The following is a 20,613-nucleotide window of genomic DNA, read 5'->3' as shown; positions in this document are numbered from 1 at the left end:
AAACCTTTAAACCTTTAATGTGCTATATGTGAAAAAGGAACACTCTTTGTTAAACATTACAAGGGATATTGACAATCGTATGCATTATCTGAAAGGGAGTGGTTGAGGGGGAAATTCTGCATCGATATCTTAATCGTATCGTTTAAAAATTGAACGGAAGACCTACTCGTTACTAGCAACGAGATCGTATCTAGTTTAATATACATTTGTTTGGTAGCAATTGTCAATTCGTGTATGAGGATAGTTTGTATGTAAAACAACATTAATAAGTATTTATTTTATCTTTATGAAGGATACATCACACGCTACTGCAAAATAAAATCAGTGGGAATAACTCTCAGTCACAGACTTCAATAAAGTAGTGACCAACAATGTGACTAATAAAAGAAAACAGTAAACATCACTAAAATTGAAACATTCCAGGACTTTGGCCGCATCTTTTTCCAAAAACCAGAATCGTCAATTGACCAGCTCAACTATAACTGGTGAACATTCATTCAAGCGACTATGTATGTGATAAATATTCACATATTCTGCAAATGGGAACAAGATATCCGTGAGCCAATACTCTCAAGTGATACCCCCGCTCTGATGTGAATATGCAAAATAAGCAAAGTCGACATTTAACAGTAAGCTGGTATCTGATTGGTACAGAAATATCTCCCACAATATGACATGCCTAAACAAATAGTTTGTAAAAATTTCAAGCATCTGCGATAAACAGTTGCTGAGAAATCTTTGAGGAAAATTTGTTTGAAAATTTTGGCTAAAAGTAAACAAAATCGTCATTTAACAGGAAGTTGACGTCTGATTGGTACAAAAATATATCCCACGATATGGCATGCCTATACAAATACTGTGTAACAATTTCAAGCATCTGCGATAAACAGGTTGCTGAGAATTCTCTAACAAAAATTTGTTTGAAAATTTGTGCTAAAAATAAGCAAAATCGTCATTTAACAGGAAGTTGACGTCCGATTGGTACAACAATATATCCCATGATATGGTATGCCTTAACAAACACTGTGTAAAAATTTCTAGCATCTGCGATAATTGCTGAGATAAATGCGACAGAAATTTTTGTTACGGACGGAGCGACGGACAGACACACAAGGGTAATACAGTATACTCTTTCGGAGCAGGGGTAACATTAATCATTTGTGAAAGAAGATTATTGTTATTCCCAGGGTTTTTCCTATAGGTAATCATTCAGATGGTTAACTGTTCAATTGGAATAATTTGTAATTTTGTATGTATATGTTTGCATGTGCATGCAGGATGTTTACGCATAGGGAAATTGTCAAGGAAGGCAATATATAATGAATAATAATAAACGATAGTGGCTTTAAAAAAAAATATATCCATTAAAGGAAGTGAACATGAAAAAATTATCAAGGGCTCAAATTTGTCTGTTTGATGTGTATAATGATATCTGAAAACCGTTTAGACAGAGCTTTCCTCAGTAAAAAGATATACCACTTAGAATAACTAATTCTTGCAATCCATGAGCGCTGCCATATTGTTAAAATCATTACCTCCCTGCTGGGTTATCTCTAAGAATCTCAGAGAGGGCAGCACTGATGCTGCTGTCAGTGAGACACATTGCATTTTTACACACGTTTAGTAACAGAGATAAAATGCCATCATCAAAATGTGAATGGAAACTTGGAAAGGAATGTAAAGAGCTGTCATTTTAAACAGTGTTTATGGGGGAAGATTTTGGATCTCAGAATGATGCATTCCCATCAGCAGTTAATGTGACATGTAACTAGAATGGAATGTCCGTGGATCAGTGTTATTGTGACCTAATTTTCATTGCACTCGGGAATTTCTTGTTTATGAGTTTGAACATTATGTGTGCTACATAAATGAGCACACAAGGTGCATTGCACAGCATCCTGACTTTTAAAAAGTGTCTTAGTCCTGTTATTCTTAAACAGCATAAACAGAACCGGCGTACATATCATCAAGATCTTATGTATAAAAAAAACATATCAGAAAAATTTCCAGGGCATTTAAATAAAAAGTAACGGTAAGAAACCCCACCAAGAAAATGAAATTACAATTTTATATTAATTTAAATTGAAATCTAAAAACAGCATTTAATTTATGTAAACACTGACTGCCACATCTCCGTACAAACATCTGGAATGTGATGGTCTTATATTTCACAAATTAATTTATCTATTCATTTTTTGTACAAATCATAAATAGTTATCTGAGGTTCATTTATAGAAATGTACTAAATCCTTGTCTTCTCATGACAGTACACAAAACTTTTCTTCACATCAAGGCATATTTTTTCTTCGTAACTTTTATCAACTCTGTACATAAACACTGGCCTAGTTCCAACGTTGACCCAGTCACCAGCAGCAATGTGGCTTATCTACGTCAGAGACAAGATGCATGCTGGGGAATAATGGATTACCTCCATAAACCTTTCACTGAGAGTGTTAAATTGATAAAATCTCTTGATAGAAATAAACAAAAAGGTAACAGACCTCATTTTTAAGTTTCAAAAGGCTTTTAAAATTTATTAAGCAACAATTATTTTTTTCATGTTCACTTCCTTTAACCATGCCATATGGAGAGTAATTGTTTTACAATTTTCATTTTGAAATCGAGTAAGTGGTACAGTGGTAACAATTTTTTTTACGGTTCAGTAGATTCGTGTCCTCTTAATCTATAATGAATGAACTGAATAACATATCAAAATAATTTGTCATTAGCATGAACATATTGCAAAAATATATTTATTTACAAAGTGGTCAACTTATCAAGTTCTATATTTTTTTTTCATATATTGTAGAATTTAGATTGTTGATAAATGTACCTTTGTCTGGTAAAATGCACCGTCACAGTAAATTTGCTTCGAATGTGTGCATTTTGTAATAATACAAATTGTTGATTTTACTTTTTTGCTTAATTGTGATAACTTTAGGAAATTTGCTATTGAATGTATTTAATTGATGCAGTTTTCATAGCAGTTCATAAACAGTTATTTTGATGGATGTATAAAGTAACTGCTTATGGACTGCTAGTTTTTAACAGTAAACAGAGCAGTTGTTAAACAGTTTTATTATACTTTCATGTTAAATACTGAAATCTGATTGGTTTAGATGCAGTTGGTAATCCGTTCTATTACCCTCAGCAACACTTAGAACATATGCTGCATATAGTACCTTATAGAGGTGGAGGTATAGGTGATGACGTAATTATGCATTTATAGAGGTCGTTTCTGATTGGTTGTTTTAGAGAGGTTGTATTATAGAGGTGATTTTTCATCACTATTTTTAGAAAAGGTAGCAATATAGAGGTCGTGTTCTCATTGGTGGACTGGATATAGAGGTGATGACGTAGTTACTATTGAGGCCCTATAGAGGGGGACTTTTTAGAGCAGTAAATTTATAGAGGTCGTGTTCTCATTGGTTGCTTTTAGAAAGGGAGGTTGAATATACAGATTTAGTGAGCATGTGTAAAAAAAGTAGGAGGTTTTAGGTTATGACGAAACCATAAGATGATTCTATGGTTTGAGAGCATGCGCTGTAGTATCGATAACGTAAAATAGATGATATTAAGCAATACGTGAATTTTATTTAGAAAAAATAGATCGATTTGGATGACCTATTTTGAGCAAACAGTGAAAATAAGGTGTACTTACCTGTGCACAGAGAGAGAGATATTTTAATAAAAAAAATTACATGAAAAAATGAGGTGATGTAGCATGCGCACTTGAACATTAAAAAAGGGTGTATATTAAAAAAATTTAGGGTATATTTTAAAGAGTAGTTACAATTTTTTATCATTTTTTAAAATGCCCTTAACACCAAACGATTCAACTCCTTCGGCTGCGGTAAGCGGGCTGGATACTGCTTTACCAATCCCTGAGCATGAAGACTGGGATTGGGAAATAGCAATGGATCCCTATCCTTCTGGGAGGTTAAGAGACATTGATGGTAGACTAGTGTATATGTTTGATTATAAGTACGAACAGTACTTACAAAATCTACAAGACCAAAAAGAAGAAAAAAAAGAAGAAGAAGAAGAAAAAGAAGAAGTAGCAGAAGAAGAAGAAGAAGTAGAAGAGAAAGAAGAAGTAAAGGAGAAGAAGGAAGAAGAAGAAGACAAGAGAAAAGAACAGTAGCTTCTTTGAAGCTCAAATATTTCAACGGTCGTTTTAACGGCCACCAAATTTTTCGAAAAGATGTCTCTAATACAATGAAACGTGTGCATTAGAGGAAAAGTATTATTCGAGTACAGTAGGTGAAAAGGTTTTTTTTCCCACCGAATGTACTGTATAATGAAAGATTTTTTCTTGACAACCTACAGTTAATTTTTTCATATGCTTAATCAGTTAAGTTTGTGATAAATAACTGTAGGAAGCAAGAAAATTGAAAAAAATAACGGAAATTATATGCTTTTTAAGAAGAAAACAAATTAAAATTATGTTCAATATTTGTTATATAACATTTTTTTTTAAAAAAAAAACATAATTTTTATAAGAATAGGTTTTATATATAGAACATAATTGCTATCATTTGTTATAATGTCTAAAAAAAAAATAAGTGAACGGTATTGCATAAACGTGATGAAATAATAATGTCCTTATACGTATTTTTTACAAAGAATATTTTTAGAAATGATAAATACAGACATATATATATAAGGCAAAATTCTTTTTTGAGATATAGGTATTTTTCATTTCACATCTAGACATCAGTGGAAAAGGTAAGTTTTTAAATCATGATAAATTACTTAATGATGAGAAAAGAGAGGTAACTCTACAAACTATACAAGCACTGCGAAAATTTCCCGTTAATCCATTAAATACATGATATCCTCAAGTTCTTGTTCAATGTTATCAACTCTCGATTGTAAGTCTGTTAAGCGTCTTTCAATTTCTTCTTTCTCTTCTTTTAACTCTTCTTGTCTATGAATCATCCTCTCCAATATAACACCGTCAATGTCAATTTCCATTTGTTCTGCCGTTTGCTCTTCTTCTTCTTCTTCTTCTTCTTCTTCTTCTTCTTCTTCTTCTTTTTCTTCTTCTTCTTCTGTTTCTTGATGTTGTGTTTCTTTATTTCTGAATTGCTGTAGACCTTCACAAGAAGTACCTACTTCTTTGGTTGATTTTAAGGGGAGATTGGAGTTACTGTAATTATATAAAAAAGAGGAGGGTCAATGTTACATAAGTTTATATTTTGTGCTTAAAATAAGTGAAAATTAAACAAAGAAAAACATTCGGTAGAAAAAAAATTGTTTTATATAAAGTTTTTTTTTAAATATTTTTTTCTATATTAAATTATCCTTTTTTTCATTTGCTTTAAATAAAACGCATACCCGACTGTGAAATGCATGGTATTTTCTGTAAACTGTATGGTAATGCTGTTATTAGCTGTCAAGTCATTTCTAAAAAAAAATGAAGAAATGAATATTAAAAATTTAAAAGGATAAATAAAGACAAAAATAAATAAAATAAAATCTGCATAGATGTAAAAAAAAACTACTTACATAATAATTACTTCCATTTTTTTTGGAGGGTGAATTGAATTGTTCAGATCTGGTCAGAAAAAAAATGAACTTGTCCTATTGGGTTTAAGATTGCAAGGTGATTTTCTTAAAATTTAATTTGATTTTTATAAAAAAGAGATGCATTTTCCCTCCAATTTTTTGTACTGTTTAAGTTTTTTCTGATTGGATATTGGTTTGATTTTGTTATATATTGTGAATGTTGAATTTCCCTCCAAAAACTATTTTACTCCTACTCATTGGATACAAAAAAACAAATTCTTTGCAATTAGTACAGCGTAAGATTTTCTGATTGGATATTTGTGCTGTCTTGTTATACATTGTAAATGTTAAATTTCCCTCCAAAAACTATTTTACTTTTTCTGATTGGATGCAGAAAATGAGTTCTTTGCAGCTGGTACAGTGTATTGAAACAGGTTAATGATATGTATATTATCCTACGGGTGTAGATAAAATTGATACCGTAACCCTTTCAAAGTTTGATAAGATTGTACTTATAATGATGTGTAACGTGACGAGAAAGAATTTTTTTTTGTTAAGATGACATCGATTTCAAAAATTGAAAGAGAAACGCATAGTTTTCAAAAATTGAATACAATACTTGATACATTGGTAATGGGTTTTGTAACATTAGTTTAAATTTTTTTGCGTATATTTAAGAAAATGCTGAATAAGTGAAATACTTTTTAAATAGGATGACATTATTGAATGAGAAGTGCAAATCACCCCTCACCCCCCCCCCCTTTTTTTTTGCAATTAATTGTAAGAATGAATCAACCCATGGATGTGATATGCTTTGACTCTGGTAAAAGGGCACAAAGCTGCTGACTTTGTATTTTTTCACTTCTTTTGGAAAGGTTTGACCTAATAAAAGTAATTGCATTTACAATAAAATCAGCTCGATTAGAAACTTTTTTGACCTAATGGGTCAAGTTAATTTCTACTTTTATTCAATATTTTTGTATTAGTGATTTCGGTTGACAAATAATTGTGCTAGTTCAATTTATTTTAACACAGATTTACTACACTTCACTTAATACAATGAACTGTTGCTAAAAAAAGGGCACATTTTATGTCATCATGTATAGGTCAGCTCTCTTCAAGTTTTGAAACTTTGGGGGTTCTTCAATTATAGGATCAATTACTACACCCGATTCTCCATTATCGTTTTTGACCCTCTAATGTTATGAGGGTCACAATTAAACTATATAAGTAAAGGTAAAAATTTTATCAGTACCGCACTTTGACTTCATTTCACACCGAGTATCTTTTATTACGTGTTGAATTGTAAAAATGCAATTTGCTGTTTTTCTCCTTTTCGGAATTGTTGGACTGTCGGTCCAACAATGTAATAATGTGAACCGTTGTTGTCGGGAAACCACTCGCGGGTTTGATTGCGTGAAGAGGGATCCATGTTCCTGTATTTCTCTGTGCGGGGTGGCAGACAACAAGATTGTGGACATTGGCCGCGCTACCCACAGAATATTTGCTTCAGAGAAAATAATTGTCCATCAGCAGAGCTCCACAGCCTTTACAAGGATGCCATGTCAAGGTATGTTTTTGACAATATTTATTCAAAGATATCATATTTTTTATGTAAAAAAAATATTTACAAAAAAAAGGGGGGGGGGGGTATGAATTTGTAACTGTTTAAAAATTTAAATAAAAATCTAAAATAAAAGAAATGTTAAAATTAAGTATAAAATAAAAAAAACCTATGCTATTTTATAAGTAAAAAAAATAATTATGGGGTGAGAAGACTATTTCGGAAAAATGTCGGGTTTTACGTCATCCCTCTTCAACTATTGAACTTTATTGAGCGCGCATTCTTCGAAGCAAAATGGTAGGTAGATGACATGTGGATTGTCATCCCGACACTTAGAATTTTATATTTTAATATTGGGGGCTTGATGGAATGAAAATACTTGTTAGATTGTGAAAGGTGTTTAATGTACTTAACTCACGACCCATTTATTTTCCCATTAAAAGATCGGATTGCAGACGACGGTTACCTGTCAAATTGTCATACCCCGCGATTTAATTTACGGAACACGAGGTCACATTTTTTTTTAGTTGATGCATTGCATCATTGAAGGGTGGGGAAAAGGAATAAACTGAAGAAAGTTAACAGATAAAGAAGAGAATACCTTGTGTTTTGTCATAAAAAATACCTACATATTTTTTCTCAACTCGATTTACCATTCGAATTTCATCATCGATTTTTTTGGTAACATGATTACGCACGTGGGGGCCAAATTTCGATAAAAAAACATTCACACCATGATTTTCACACACTATGTCAGAATATTTAGATTTTTTATGATTAAAAAAACAATTTCACTTAAAAGAGCAAAAATATTAAAGCAATGCATATTTAATATGTATATATTTTTTTTGTTTTGAAGAACCGTCCAATAGCAGTCGTGAGGCCGATGAGACGACAACCAGCAGCGCCACCGGAGGGGATGATCGTAGTTCATCTCCCTCCGAGGACCCCGTCCCCTCCGGTGAGCCTGTCTCCACCACCCTCCCCATTCAGGATACCAGTGAGCCCTCAGAGACTCAGAGGAGCGAGGCCCCAGCCACCAGCCAGGCCCCAGCCACCAGCGAGGCCTCAGCGACGAGCGTGGCGGCCACCGGGGGCCGCCACTTCCACACCGGCCTCCAGAGGACCCCCACACCCAGTAGTGGTACGCCCACCACCACCACCACCACCCCAGGGAGTTCCAGCCCACAGGAGGAGGCCGGTGTGGAGACCACCGGGGGCCGCCACCTCTACCCAGGCCGGGAGGAGGAGGCCACGACACCAGTAGAGGAGGGGTCGAGGTTTACAGGTAGAATAGGTAATTCTACCCACCCCTCCTCTACTGGTTCAACACCACCTGATGTTTCGCCTAGTTCTACTACACTCATATTAGGTAATTTGCAATCAAATACTTATCATATGAATTTAAATTACCTTTACTTTTTATTTTTACTTGTGTTGTTTCTTCCAATAAGTATTTATAGATTTATCATTTATTCTCAAAAAAAGCAGTTTGATACTAGACAAAAAGCCATAAATATGGCTGGTGTTTATAAAGAAACCTGTATTTTAAACTCTTATGAATCAAACAATATTGATATGGATGAATATTTTTCTGATTCATCTTTTAGTAATGATTATGCATCTATTGCATCTATTGTATCAGTATCAGAAAATGAATTATATCTGGAACCAATTACCAAGACTATAATAACCAAACTTTAATTTTTTTTTCAGTCACATCCATTTCCATTTCCATCTGCCTTATCATCACCATCATATTTATTGTCATTAGAAGAAAACGCCACACTACCGTCCATAGATTACCTTCACCAATACCATTTATCCAGGAATCCCCTATCTATACTCCACCTTCACCACCTTTAAGTATTGACATGTCAACGCCATTACATACACCCTCATTGTTTTCAACCAGTACATCAAGTTCAGAGATATCATTATTTGATGTTTCAACGGTTCCTGCAGCAGCTTCTTCTAAACCATATTATGAAGAACACTGTGAAATGTCAACATTTGGTAATATAAATAGAAGGGTAACGAGATCAATGGTACAAAAGAAAAAAGATTAAATCATTTTTTATAACTCAGTTTTTTTTTGGGAAGGGGGTGATTTTTGGAAAATTTTTTAATAGACTTATTTTTTTTCTGGGGATGGTAGGGGTATTTTTTAGGAAATTTTGTTTACAGACTCAAATTTTTTTTATTTTGGAAATTTTGGGGTAATTTTTTATCTAAAAGTAAAGATAAGCTACTGCAGGAACTGTCGAAACATCAAAATACAGAATGTTAACATTTATTCTATGAAGTATTTAAAAAGATTTGATAGTTTTGCTACATTATTTGAATTATTTTGTTAACTTAACAATAAGTATACATTGAATTATTTTTTTTGTAAGCTTTACAATAAGTATATATGTATGGCTGAGTTTAACAATAAGTATACATTTGAATTATTTTGTAAACTTAACAATGAGTAGATTTGTATGGTTGTGTTATGTAATTACACGCCACTTTTTGTTTTACTAAAATTTAAAAAATGTATATACTTATACATGGTGATGTATTTTTTTAAAAAATAAAATTAAGGATGTGACTAATTTGTAAAAACTAGGCGAAACATCAGGTGTCATTATGTTAAATTGATTTTTTTATGTTTTTTTAATTTTGTTTTACAAATTTTTACATGTGCACATTGATGTGCCAAATTGTTTTTTAATTTTTACTTTAAAAATATGATATTATACTACAGTAGGTGCCATTTCGTAATTCTAGTCTTTTTTTTTTACCAAAACTTATAAAACTATTTTTCAAAATATTTGGTGTAATTTTATATTATGTAATTAATTTCTTAAGATACCATTTTTTGCTGTTTATTGTAGTATAATATCATGTGTATATTTTATATTGTAGTTATACGATGCATGGTCATCCATTTAATAAATTTCGTAAAAAAAACTATCTTTTTTTCTGTTGTTCTATGGAGAAGGGAAAGATAATTTGAAAAGCCAGGTTGTAGAGTTATCGTTCTTTTTGCAGTGATAAAAAAGGGGAAAAAACAACAGGCAATGATGACTTTAAGAAAAAAGAAATAAATATTTGAAAAGCAAAAAAAAAAGAATCAGAATATGTTCATCTTTTTTTTATATAGATGTCAGATTTCCTATGCAAGTACTGCGGCTTGATATTTAAGAATCACCTTGAAGGTCAAATGCATGAAGATGGACATAACCGTCCAATGCTATCGAATAATGATGATGATGACCCGGTAATGATATATAATTGTTACCAGTAACTAATCTTAATTACATAATAATACATTTTTACTCAGTTTAGAATATTAATAGTAAAAATCAACGATTTCATCTTACTATGAATTACGGAAATATCACATCCCTAAACGTTTTCAATTTTAAAATTATAATTGAATTATTGTTTCCGGATTAATCAAGAAAGTAGAAGTAAGTAGTAAAATCATAAAAAAAAAGACCATTACACTATTGAGATTAAATTGCATGTTCATTTTATGAGTACACATGAATATTTTTAAACTAGATGAACACCTTCTTCTTATGCGGATACTGCGGATTATTGTTTGACGATGACAACGAAGGTCAAAGACACGAGAGTGAACACGAGCTTCATCATGACGGTGAAAAGGGGGCAACATTCCATTCAAAAACAGTTATTATTTTTTTACTTGCTTTTTTTATTGATAACCTGCAACACTGAAGAAAAATGGAATATTATTACATTGCATATTTCAAAGCAAATACACTCACCCTTGTTTATAAATGAGTCACACTATAAAAAGAATTGCAGGTGAGTTTATCAAGTAATTGGACACAAATTAGCCATGCATTGAAGAGATTTCAGTGCATGTTTTTTTCTCTTATAGTTAACAAGGTACACATTCCATGCGATATACCTCAAAATGTGTAGTACAATAATTTTTAAAAATAATTGATACAACCACTTTTTTGTTGACCCAAGCTTTATATGTTTGAAGATAGAACATTTTTTAAATCCAAAATTCCTGTAGGTGTTGGCACGATAAAAGATTCCCTCATTGACAAAATATTCATTACAAAGGCACTGGTCTAAATTCCAGACTGTAAACTTAAAACAAATCAAAAACAGTAATATAATGAATTTATTTTTCTGAACTTCTACATTTTTGCATGAAAATAAGAAATTTTTTTCAGCCTCTACTGTTTAAGTTTGTGTGATGCATGGTGAACTCACCCTATATTCTTTGTAATACAGATTAATACATTACGCATAAAGACAAGAACAATTTCACAAAAAACCATTTTATTATAAAAATTTTAAACCGTGTTTTGTAGGATCAAGAACATCAATGCCGCCATTGTGATAAAGTAATGAGCAATGAACACGACCTGATGTTTCACGAATTAGCTCATGATTTGGATCAAATGGATTACACCGGTGAAGGTCCATGGTCCCCGTTGATTCCCAATTTAACATGTGAACCTATGGAAGAGGACCATGTTGCAGATCAAGAAATGGCTCCTGATTCCATGGAAACCGATGAAGCATCAACCTCTACTAGAACCAACCCATCTCAAATTGGTTTTGGCGGTGTGAAAAAAATACCATATACCATTCAAAAAGTAGGAGAACGAACTATAATGAAAAATAATGCTATCGATATAAACTACAATATTCGATTTAATGCAGAAAACCCTGAACAAGGAATGAGGCTGACTGACCTGCTTCGTGATTTAGAAGATATGTTTGACAACATTCTCAATGAAACAGCTAGAGGACTTGACCCTTTTTTGGATCTTGGACGAGTCATCATTCATCACATGGGATTGTACAATCCTGTGTATGTACCGCTAAGGTCCTTGAAAGATCTTACTGGAAAAAGTGTGATGGAGAACTTACAAAATGTCTTAATCAGCCATGAAAATCTTTCTCTAGATAAAAGTTTTTATTTAAATGTGGGGTTTATTAAAGTTCCAAAGGGCGGTACAAAAGGCAAACATATTAACAAAGTTGGTAGCAGCAATGATTCTCTCAGAATCAAAAGATCATGTATCAAAATTCAAAACACAGATGAATTATGCCTTGCTCGAAGCATTTGCATGGGGTTTCTCAAATTACATCAAATTCCAACATCTGATTGGCAGAAATTAGCACACCAAGGTGACAAAGGAACAATAGAAGAAAAAGTAATGGAATTGCAGAAATGTCCTATTTGGTTCTACAAAGAATTAATGAAGCACAACAAAAGAAATAATGAACGTCAAAAAAAATTAGCCATTTTGTTATGCCAGAAAGCCAATGTAAGCAGTGAGAGACGTCTGTCCATTCAAGACATTCATGCTTTTGAGAACGTATTGAATGTTGATATTCTAGTTGTCAGTGCCACTACTGGTAACAAATTCATACGAACTGCTCCAAAAGATGTCAGTGAAGATGAGCAAGGGTCAGAAATTCCGAAAAAAGATCGTATTTTTTTATATCATTCTGAGCAAAATGGAAACGCACATTTTGATACTATTGTTAATGTTTGTGGGTTCTTTTCTCAATCCAAATTTTGCCATGAATGTTTGAAACCCTATCAAAAGCTGCATCAGTGTCAATCAAGTTGCATTGTGTGTAAAAGAAAAAAATCTTGTTTTGTAAAACACGAATTAAGTTGTCGACATTGTCACATGGTTTGTAGATCTCTGGATTGTTTTAATTGTCACAAGATAAAAAGTGGGAGGTCAAAATCATCTCAGTGTGATCGATGGTGGAAATGTGTGGTTTGTAAAAAAACTTTAGATAGATGCAAAAGAAAACCAGAGGATCATATTTGCGGAGAATGGCAGTGTGAAGCATGTAAACGATTTGTAACAGGATCTCATTTGTGCTACATGAGGTCAAGAGAATGTAAAGAGAAAAAACCCAGATATATTTTTTTTGACTTTGAATGTATACAAGAAGATCTTTTGCATTGTAAAGATGGATACTCAATGGAAAGAAATGATGAATGTGTTCAATGCAGTAACAGCCCCGAACCCTGCATGGAATGCTGTAAATGTGTAAACTGTCATCAGTCTTGGTGTGGTAAATCTCAGCACAAACCCAACTTGGTAGTGGCTCAAACAGTGTGTGAGGAATGCTGCAATCAAGAACTCACACCAAATTCTAAATGCGATAACTGTGGAACTAGATGCAAAAAATGTAATAAAAAAAATGAACAGACTTTTATTAACCCACCATGTAAAAATACATGCGGATTTCGAGAAATAGTATTTCGAGGAGATCAAACTGCTAATGCCTTTGGTTTGTGGTTGTTCACTGAAACTCACAAAGACTTTACAGCTATTGCTCACAACATGAAGGGCTATGATGGATATTTTTTACTAGAGTACCTATTAGCCAATTCCATCATTCCAAAAATTATCTATGCTGGATCAAAAATCATGTACTTACATGTTCAAAGAGGACTTAATATAAAAATATTAGATTCCCTCAATTTTCTTCCCATGAGATTAGCTGAACTACCCAAGGCATTCGGTTTACGAGAGCTAAAGAAAGGGTACTTCCCTCATTTCTTTAACACTAAAGGTAATGCCTACTATGTTGGATCCTACCCTGCAGCTCATTTTTACGGAAGTGACATGATGAATGCTAAAGAACGCAAAGACTTTCTAATCTGGCATCAGGATAAATTGGAGAAAAACATGATCTTTGACTTTGATCGAGAAATTTTAGATTACTGCCGTAGTGATGTGGACATACTCAGACAAGCTTGTTTGAAATTCAGAGAAATTCTTATGAAAATCACAGGAAAAGAAGAAGTGGTATTTGAGGATGAAATGCCAGAGAAAAAATTAATGGGAGGCGTGGATCCTTTTCAATGCACGACCATTGCTGGGGTTTGCATGGAAGTGTTTAAAAGCAAATTTCTTCAAGAAGAATGGCGTGTCAAAGTTAGAGGCAATGATGGAATAAGTGATTGGCTACAGGCCCGCCGACTGCAAGGGGACTTTTCCATTTTATTCAAGGAACATTGGGTTACGGGTGAAGAGTTACAGAATCAAGAATACGTAATAGAAGAATCTGAATTTGTTAGTTCACCTATTTCACAAATCCCTTCCACGGGTTATGCCCCTTTTCTCGGACAATATAGTTGCGTATCGATACAGTGGCTCTCATGGATACAAGAAGATCATTTCAAAAAGACAGGGCACCGTCTCTACATACAGCATGCCTTAAATGAGGGTGAATTTCGACTGCCGGGTACCAAATACTTATTAGATGGATACTGCCCCGAAACCAACACTGCATACGAATTTCATGGGTGTTACTGGCACGGATGTCCCACATGTTTTCCTACTCAGCGTCAGCAACTTAAACATATAAGAACCAAACACTCCATGAACGAGTTACTGACCATGACTTTAAAAAAGAGAGAATACATTCAATCGCTGGGCATGAAATATGTCTACATTTGGGAGCATGATTTTGAAAACTTCCTGAACCAGAACCAAGACGCATCTGATTATGTTCATTCCCTAAACCTGCAAGAAAGGTTAGACCCTCGAAAATCTTTCTTTGGAGGAAGAACAAATGCTGTTAAAATGTACTACCAGGTCAAGGAAGGTGAAAAAATCCACTATCTTGATTTTTGCTCTCTTTACCCCTCGGTCAACAAGTATGGTAGATATCCCGTAAAAGAACCAAAAATCATTACAAGCAATTTTACGGAAATTACAGACTATTTTGGGTTGGTCAAAGTCAAAATTTTACCTCCTAGACAATTGTATCACCCCGTGTTGCCTCAAAAAATTAACGGAAAATTAACTTTTGCTCTGTGTCGTACCTGCTGCGAGCAACAACAACAAAATCCATGTCAGTGCGGAGACGAAGACCGAGCAATTACAGGAGTATTTTGTACACCAGAAATTGAAAAAGCCATAGAATGCGGTTACCAAATTCTACAGATATACGAGGTCTATCATTGGGATGAAACTTCACAGTACAATGCAGAGACTAAAAGCAATGGTCTGTTTGGCGAATATATCAACCTATTTTTAAAGATCAAACAAGAAGCCAGTGGCTGGCCTGAGCGGGTGCATACCGAGGAAGACGCAGTGAAGTACATGGAAGAATACGCTCTTCGAGAAGGTATTCAACTCGAACGAGAGAACATTACCAAAAACCCTGCTCTGAGATCGATTGCTAAACTACTGCTGAATTCGTTTTGGGGAAAGTTTGGCCAACGACTCAACATGCAGCAGACGACATTTTTTCACGAAAGAGAGGCTGACAAATTTTTTCAGCTATTATCGGATCCTTCCAAAGAAGTCTCGAATTTTCACATTGTCAGTAAAGAAATTATTCAAGTTTCGTGGCAGCAAAAAGAAAATTTTACTAAAGAAGATTACCAAACAAACGTATTTATTGCTACTTTTACAACTTGCTGGGCCCGCCTTAAACTGTATGAAGTGTTACAGATGCTGGATAGAAGAGTCTTATATTTCGATACGGATTCAGTCATTTTCGTCAGCAGACCTGGAGATCAGGAACCAAAAGTCGGGTCATTTCTTGGTCAACTTACCAGTGAGTTACAACCTGAAGAATACATTACAGAATTTGTTTCGGGAGGACCTAAAAATTACGCCTACAGGACTTCAGAAGGAAAAGAAGTATGCAAAATCAAAGGATTTACCCTAAACTATGTTAACAGTTTAAAACTTAATTTTGCTTCCATGCTGGATTTGGTGCTCAGGCCGGATCAGGGTCAGCATTCCAATTCAACAGGTTCATGTACAACGATTGTTAACCCACACAGAATTATGCGACATAAGCAACAGCATATTATTTACAATCGAAATGAAGAAAAAAAATACAAAATTGTGTATGACAAAAGAGTGATTCAAGGTGACACTTGGGACACCTTACCATACGGATATTGATTGTAATTGTAGTAGTGAACAAAATTATGTGAACAGTACAATTATATTGTTTAAAATTAATTTTTTTTACATCATATTGAAAAAATGTAATTTGAATGAATTGATATTATTCTATTTGTTTTTTAAAGAAATCACTAAAAACGATTTTTTTTATAAACGTTTATTAAAAAACATACAGTTGTCTGTACAACAATATATTATCAAATATGTACGTTTGTAATTTTTTATTGATGCATTGTTTCATTAAAATTTTAACCACTTTATTTTTGTCTTGATCAGTCTCTTTCTTTTTGGAGGATTGTAATTAGGAGGTGCTCCGCTTGTATGTTTTTTAACCACTAAGCCACTGCCAGTCTGTTCTCCAGAGGGTTTCATCATTTCTTTATTGTGGATGAATGAAGTAGGGGTTTGAATGTCCTTTAAGGCTTCATAAAATTGTCGATATCCGGTAGGAGTTCCTCTTGAATTAGGAGTTAGTGCATGTTTGATCAATTCTGTAATATGCGAGCCTTCAATAACATTGTCTTTGTAAATCAAATTTCCGTTATCTTTCCAAGAGAGTACGTCACCGCCATACTGAGATAAGAATTTAAGCAATCCTTTGGCTTTATTATGAAATTTATTTGGAATAACATGTTCCAAGATTTCGAGAACGTGCATCTGAGTAGGAATATCTTTGTCAGTGGGTGGGTCCTTCGTCGGTTCCAAGATTGTCTCCATGCTCTTCGGGGGATGATTCTCTGTTTGCGTCAGTTTTTGGTATTTTTCTTTTGGAACGAGAACTAGTTCTTGAGCCATTTTGAAAAAGATGTAGCGCAGGTTTGATCAGACGAGGTATGATGCTCTGATGCTTTAACAAAAACTTTTTACGCTGAGACTTGTTCACTGTTCTGCTCACAAGGGTACTTATGACATTTTTGTACGGATACAGAGTTTTTATGTACTGCTTAGAGACCGGAATGGTCCCCTTGTAAACATTAAACATCACCTCACACAAAGTCTGCATTTGAGAGGGTGTCATGGTCGACAACAGTGCTCGTCGCTGTTTCATGTTCGTAGCGTTTAACAATTCTAGAAATGATAAATGCGTTTTTACTGTTCGGTTCATTGTGAAATAATGATAAAAAATCAAAAAAGACAATTTATTTATTTAGGCAGATAAACAATGGTATCTTCGTTAGGTAAGATGCGCGTGCGCAATCTGTACTTGTCCTCAGTCCTAGGACTCATGTCTACTATCAAATATCCAAAGGGTATAGATGTGGCCTTGTCGTAAGCCTCTTTAAAATATTTCAACCTTAAAGGAAAAACCTGAGATCCAAAAGTAAAGATCTGCCTAGAATCGCGTACATTACGAAAGAGAATGACATAATGACAATTTAAAGAAATAGTTCTGGCAAACTTTCCAGGCATGTATAGATTCTGAGCTAACATGAACACACTGACTCGACGATGGTGTGCCGTCACGCAAAATAAATTAAGAGATTCCTCGCTCTTGGCGACTTGCATCATCATGTCATCTAACACCAAGACAGTGTGCTGTACACCCTCGCTCCATTCATCGATCTGGTCTTTAGAGGGTAACCCTTGATGCAAAATCAATCTATCGATGTTTTTTTCCATTTCTTCGAACAAAGGTTGATATTCGGTATATGCAATTACTATTCGCTCGGGTGGCGTTTGAAACATACCATCGGCATGTTTTAATATTTCGTAAATAAGAGAAGTTTTACCACTCATGGTGGGTCCCACGATCATAGCTGTGGCGGGAGAATTAAAGGGTAAGAGTGATCTCTCTTTCCACCAAGCTTCCATGTTCATTGATTCCTCAGTTAAGACTGATTTTATTTTTACAATACATACTATTTTTATAGAATAAAAAAAATAGATTACATCATTTTTTATTCACAAAACGTATGCATATTTATGGTAAATACAAAGGTTAAATGCACTCCGTTTGTTGAGATATAGTTTGATACACAAAAACATCAGGATCATTCTGCATTTTAAGAATATGTACAATGTCATTCATTGTATAATTTTGACATTTCATCATTAAATAAAATAGTACATGATAACCACAAGTCAAGGCATTTTTTTTCTGAATTGGAATTTCATTACAATTTATTTTTTTCGAATTATGATTTAAAAAGTTTTTGATTCGTATATCGTAATGTTCAGGAAGTCGACCAAAACTGTCAAAAAATTCCGCTGTTCGGAAGCCGTCTATCCACATGACTATCCAGTGGGACCCTGGTAAATGAGAGGGATCTGTATTACAAACGTAGGCCGAAGGGTAGGCTTGGACTCTTTCTGGTAAGGTATCCGGTGAAAATACGCCTCTGAAAAATTTGCTAAGCAACTCGTGTCCTTTGGCAATGCACACAATGTCTGATGAATTCATACTTTAGTGTATTTGATGTCCCGTGATTGGTCCACTTCCAAAAGGGCCGGAAATTCTGCGTAAGCCAGACAGTTCAAGGTTTCCGTTGTATCGGCAGCAAATTTGACTTCAAGTCTAACGTTTCCTTGTCTCACCAGGTTTAAATACTCTTCACCCAGGTCACTTGGTGCCAAATTAAAGGCATATATGGCATATCCTTTGCCAAACTGGCTTCTTGTGACTTCCAAGCCGGCATCTTTGTTCCATTTCTCAGCCGCTTCAAATAAATTGACAAAAAGTGTCACGTAATTTTGATTGGTCCCTACGTCAATTTTCATGGGTCGGGCTGGCATGCTTTCCCCGTTTACGTAAAGTGCAATTTCTTCTGCCAAGTTCTGAAAGTTGAATGGGTTCTTCTCATAATTTCCATTAACGGCTTTCTGAGAAATGAAACAGAATGCAGCTTTGGCTGGTAAGGTGTTGGACCAAACGTTCTGCCAAATAAACGATCCAGAACCTTTAGGACAGGTGCTCATTTTTACTTCGGTTCTAGTCAGGGGGTATTTGGCCGTCTTCTCTTTCAAGATTTCAGCATGGTTGATCAAAATTCCACTGTCCACCTTAATCATGCATGCTTTAAAGGACACGTCTAGTAACTGCAACTTGTAGCTAGGGGAGGCTTCTTTGCTCATCAAGACAAAGGCAGCGGGGTTTCTAAACAGTTTCAAGTGTAAATCTACCCCATTGATCAAGTATTTATCAGTTCTGAATATATCCTCATACAGTGGACCTTCCATGTCAAATATTTGGCTGTTTTGAGTAAATGCATAGCGATTGTTAAGGCCCCCGTTGTTGCCTCCGTATGCGTCCGGATTGTCCATGTCGTCGTCGTCTGGATAGTACAGTTGGGATTGTAACTGGGATTGAGAGACATCACTGCCACTCGAAAGGAGAAGTTTTAGGTAGGCTTTCCAAGCATAGTAGCTAGTATTGAGGGACACAAGCTTTCCGTTCATATAAGTGTCTATCTGAGACCACATGGTTTGCAGTGGCAGATTAATGATCCCCGTTTTTTCCTGTGATGCCAAGGCTGCACCGTCGGTTTTAACAATCTTACATTTTACGTACAGGCGGCTTCTTCTTAAGTCTATGTACTCGTTACCCTGGCCAGGCACCGATATCTCGATCGGAGCGTCCTCCGTATCGAAGGAACTTACAGGTCTGCATTCACTGAAATAAATTTTATCCACCGCTACTTGATTGGGTGGAACGGTAAATAAAGCCAATTCTGCCGGAAGTCCAATGTCTGTAATTTTGTCGCTTAAAAAGGCCATTCTTATTGATGCTTGACTTTTTTCTTGGCTCCGCTAAAAATACTGTCTCCTGTGTCTCGTTTTCTCTTCAGTCCTTTCTGAGGTGTTTTCTTTTTGAGTGTTGGCTTAGGTTTGATAACAGGTAGCCTTTTTTGTGCTTTTATAGTCTTCTCCGACACGTGAGGAATCTTCTCTTTGATGGCTTCTTTCATTTCTTCTTTGGCTCTCTCTTCTACGGCTGCCATAGGCGTCACGTGTTTTCCCACAACTTGATCTGCCGGTTCCTTCCGGGATAGATGTGGGTTGACTGGAATCATGTACGGTTTCTTGGAAAACATACCCCCTATTCCACCACCTGTCTGCCGACCTCTGTATTTACTAGGTTTAAATCCTCCTTCGAACATATTTTGATAAAATGTTTTCCACACCCTAGGGTCTGACACATACGTAGAACCCATTACTGTATTTCAAATAAACGTTTTTTCAGCAGTAGTGTAATAGTGGTCGTACCTTTCAAATATGAAGCGGGTTGATTATTTGAGTCCCTTATATACACCCTCACGTCTTGAAATTCCCCCAATCGCAAAGGTATTTCGTAAGGAAAATTATAAATGATATTTTCCGCTTTTTTATAATTTACCAGTCGCAAGAGAGGTAATTCTCGCTCCCCCACTACAGTATCTTGGCATAAATTGCTACAGACGTATAATTCTGGTTGAGTGGATGCCGTAGACAAATTAAACTCCAACAGAGAAACGGTCCAATGTCCTTGTAGATACAATGGCTTGGGTAGATGAACTACAAAGTCGTAAGACGTATTACCACTATAAATCTGTTGACTATCAGTAGATCTTAGAACCAATCTGATGCTCATGTTTGAAAATAATGAATATCATAAAAGTGATC

The 20,613-nt window shown here is 34.8% G+C and overlaps 3 protein-coding genes across 3 annotated transcripts; 2 read left to right on the top strand and 1 right to left on the bottom strand.

Moving 5' to 3' along the window:
* The first annotated feature begins 6,822 nt into the window (after positions 1-6,822).
* LOC136276090 (threonine-rich protein-like) lies at positions 6,823-8,948 on the top strand. Its single transcript, XM_066086999.1, has 3 exons — positions 6,823-7,081; positions 7,935-8,363; positions 8,905-8,948. Exons 1-3 carry the CDS (start codon positions 6,823-6,825, stop codon positions 8,946-8,948), a joined length of 732 nt encoding a protein of 243 aa, XP_065943071.1.
* Positions 8,949-13,575: 4,627 nt separating this feature from the next.
* On the top strand, positions 13,576-15,769 carry LOC117688648 (uncharacterized). The gene is made up of 2 exons (XM_066086997.1): positions 13,576-15,220; positions 15,606-15,769. The coding sequence occupies exons 1-2, from the start codon at positions 13,576-13,578 to the stop codon at positions 15,767-15,769; spliced, it is 1,809 nt and encodes a 602-aa protein (XP_065943069.1).
* A 2,642-nt stretch (positions 15,770-18,411) lies between these two features.
* On the bottom strand, positions 18,412-19,728 carry LOC105336739 (uncharacterized protein F54H12.2-like). Its single transcript, XM_011441171.3, has one exon. It carries the CDS (start codon positions 19,726-19,728, stop codon positions 18,412-18,414), a length of 1,317 nt encoding a protein of 438 aa, XP_011439473.3.
* Between the last annotated feature and the right edge of the window lie 885 nt (positions 19,729-20,613).

Source organism: Magallana gigas, chromosome 1 (assembly GCF_963853765.1).
Source record: "Magallana gigas chromosome 1, xbMagGiga1.1, whole genome shotgun sequence".
Classification (NCBI taxonomy): domain Eukaryota; kingdom Metazoa; phylum Mollusca; class Bivalvia; order Ostreida; family Ostreidae; genus Magallana; species Magallana gigas.
The sequence above is the reverse complement of the archived record's forward strand: the minus strand, read 5'-3'. Positions and strand labels throughout refer to the sequence as shown.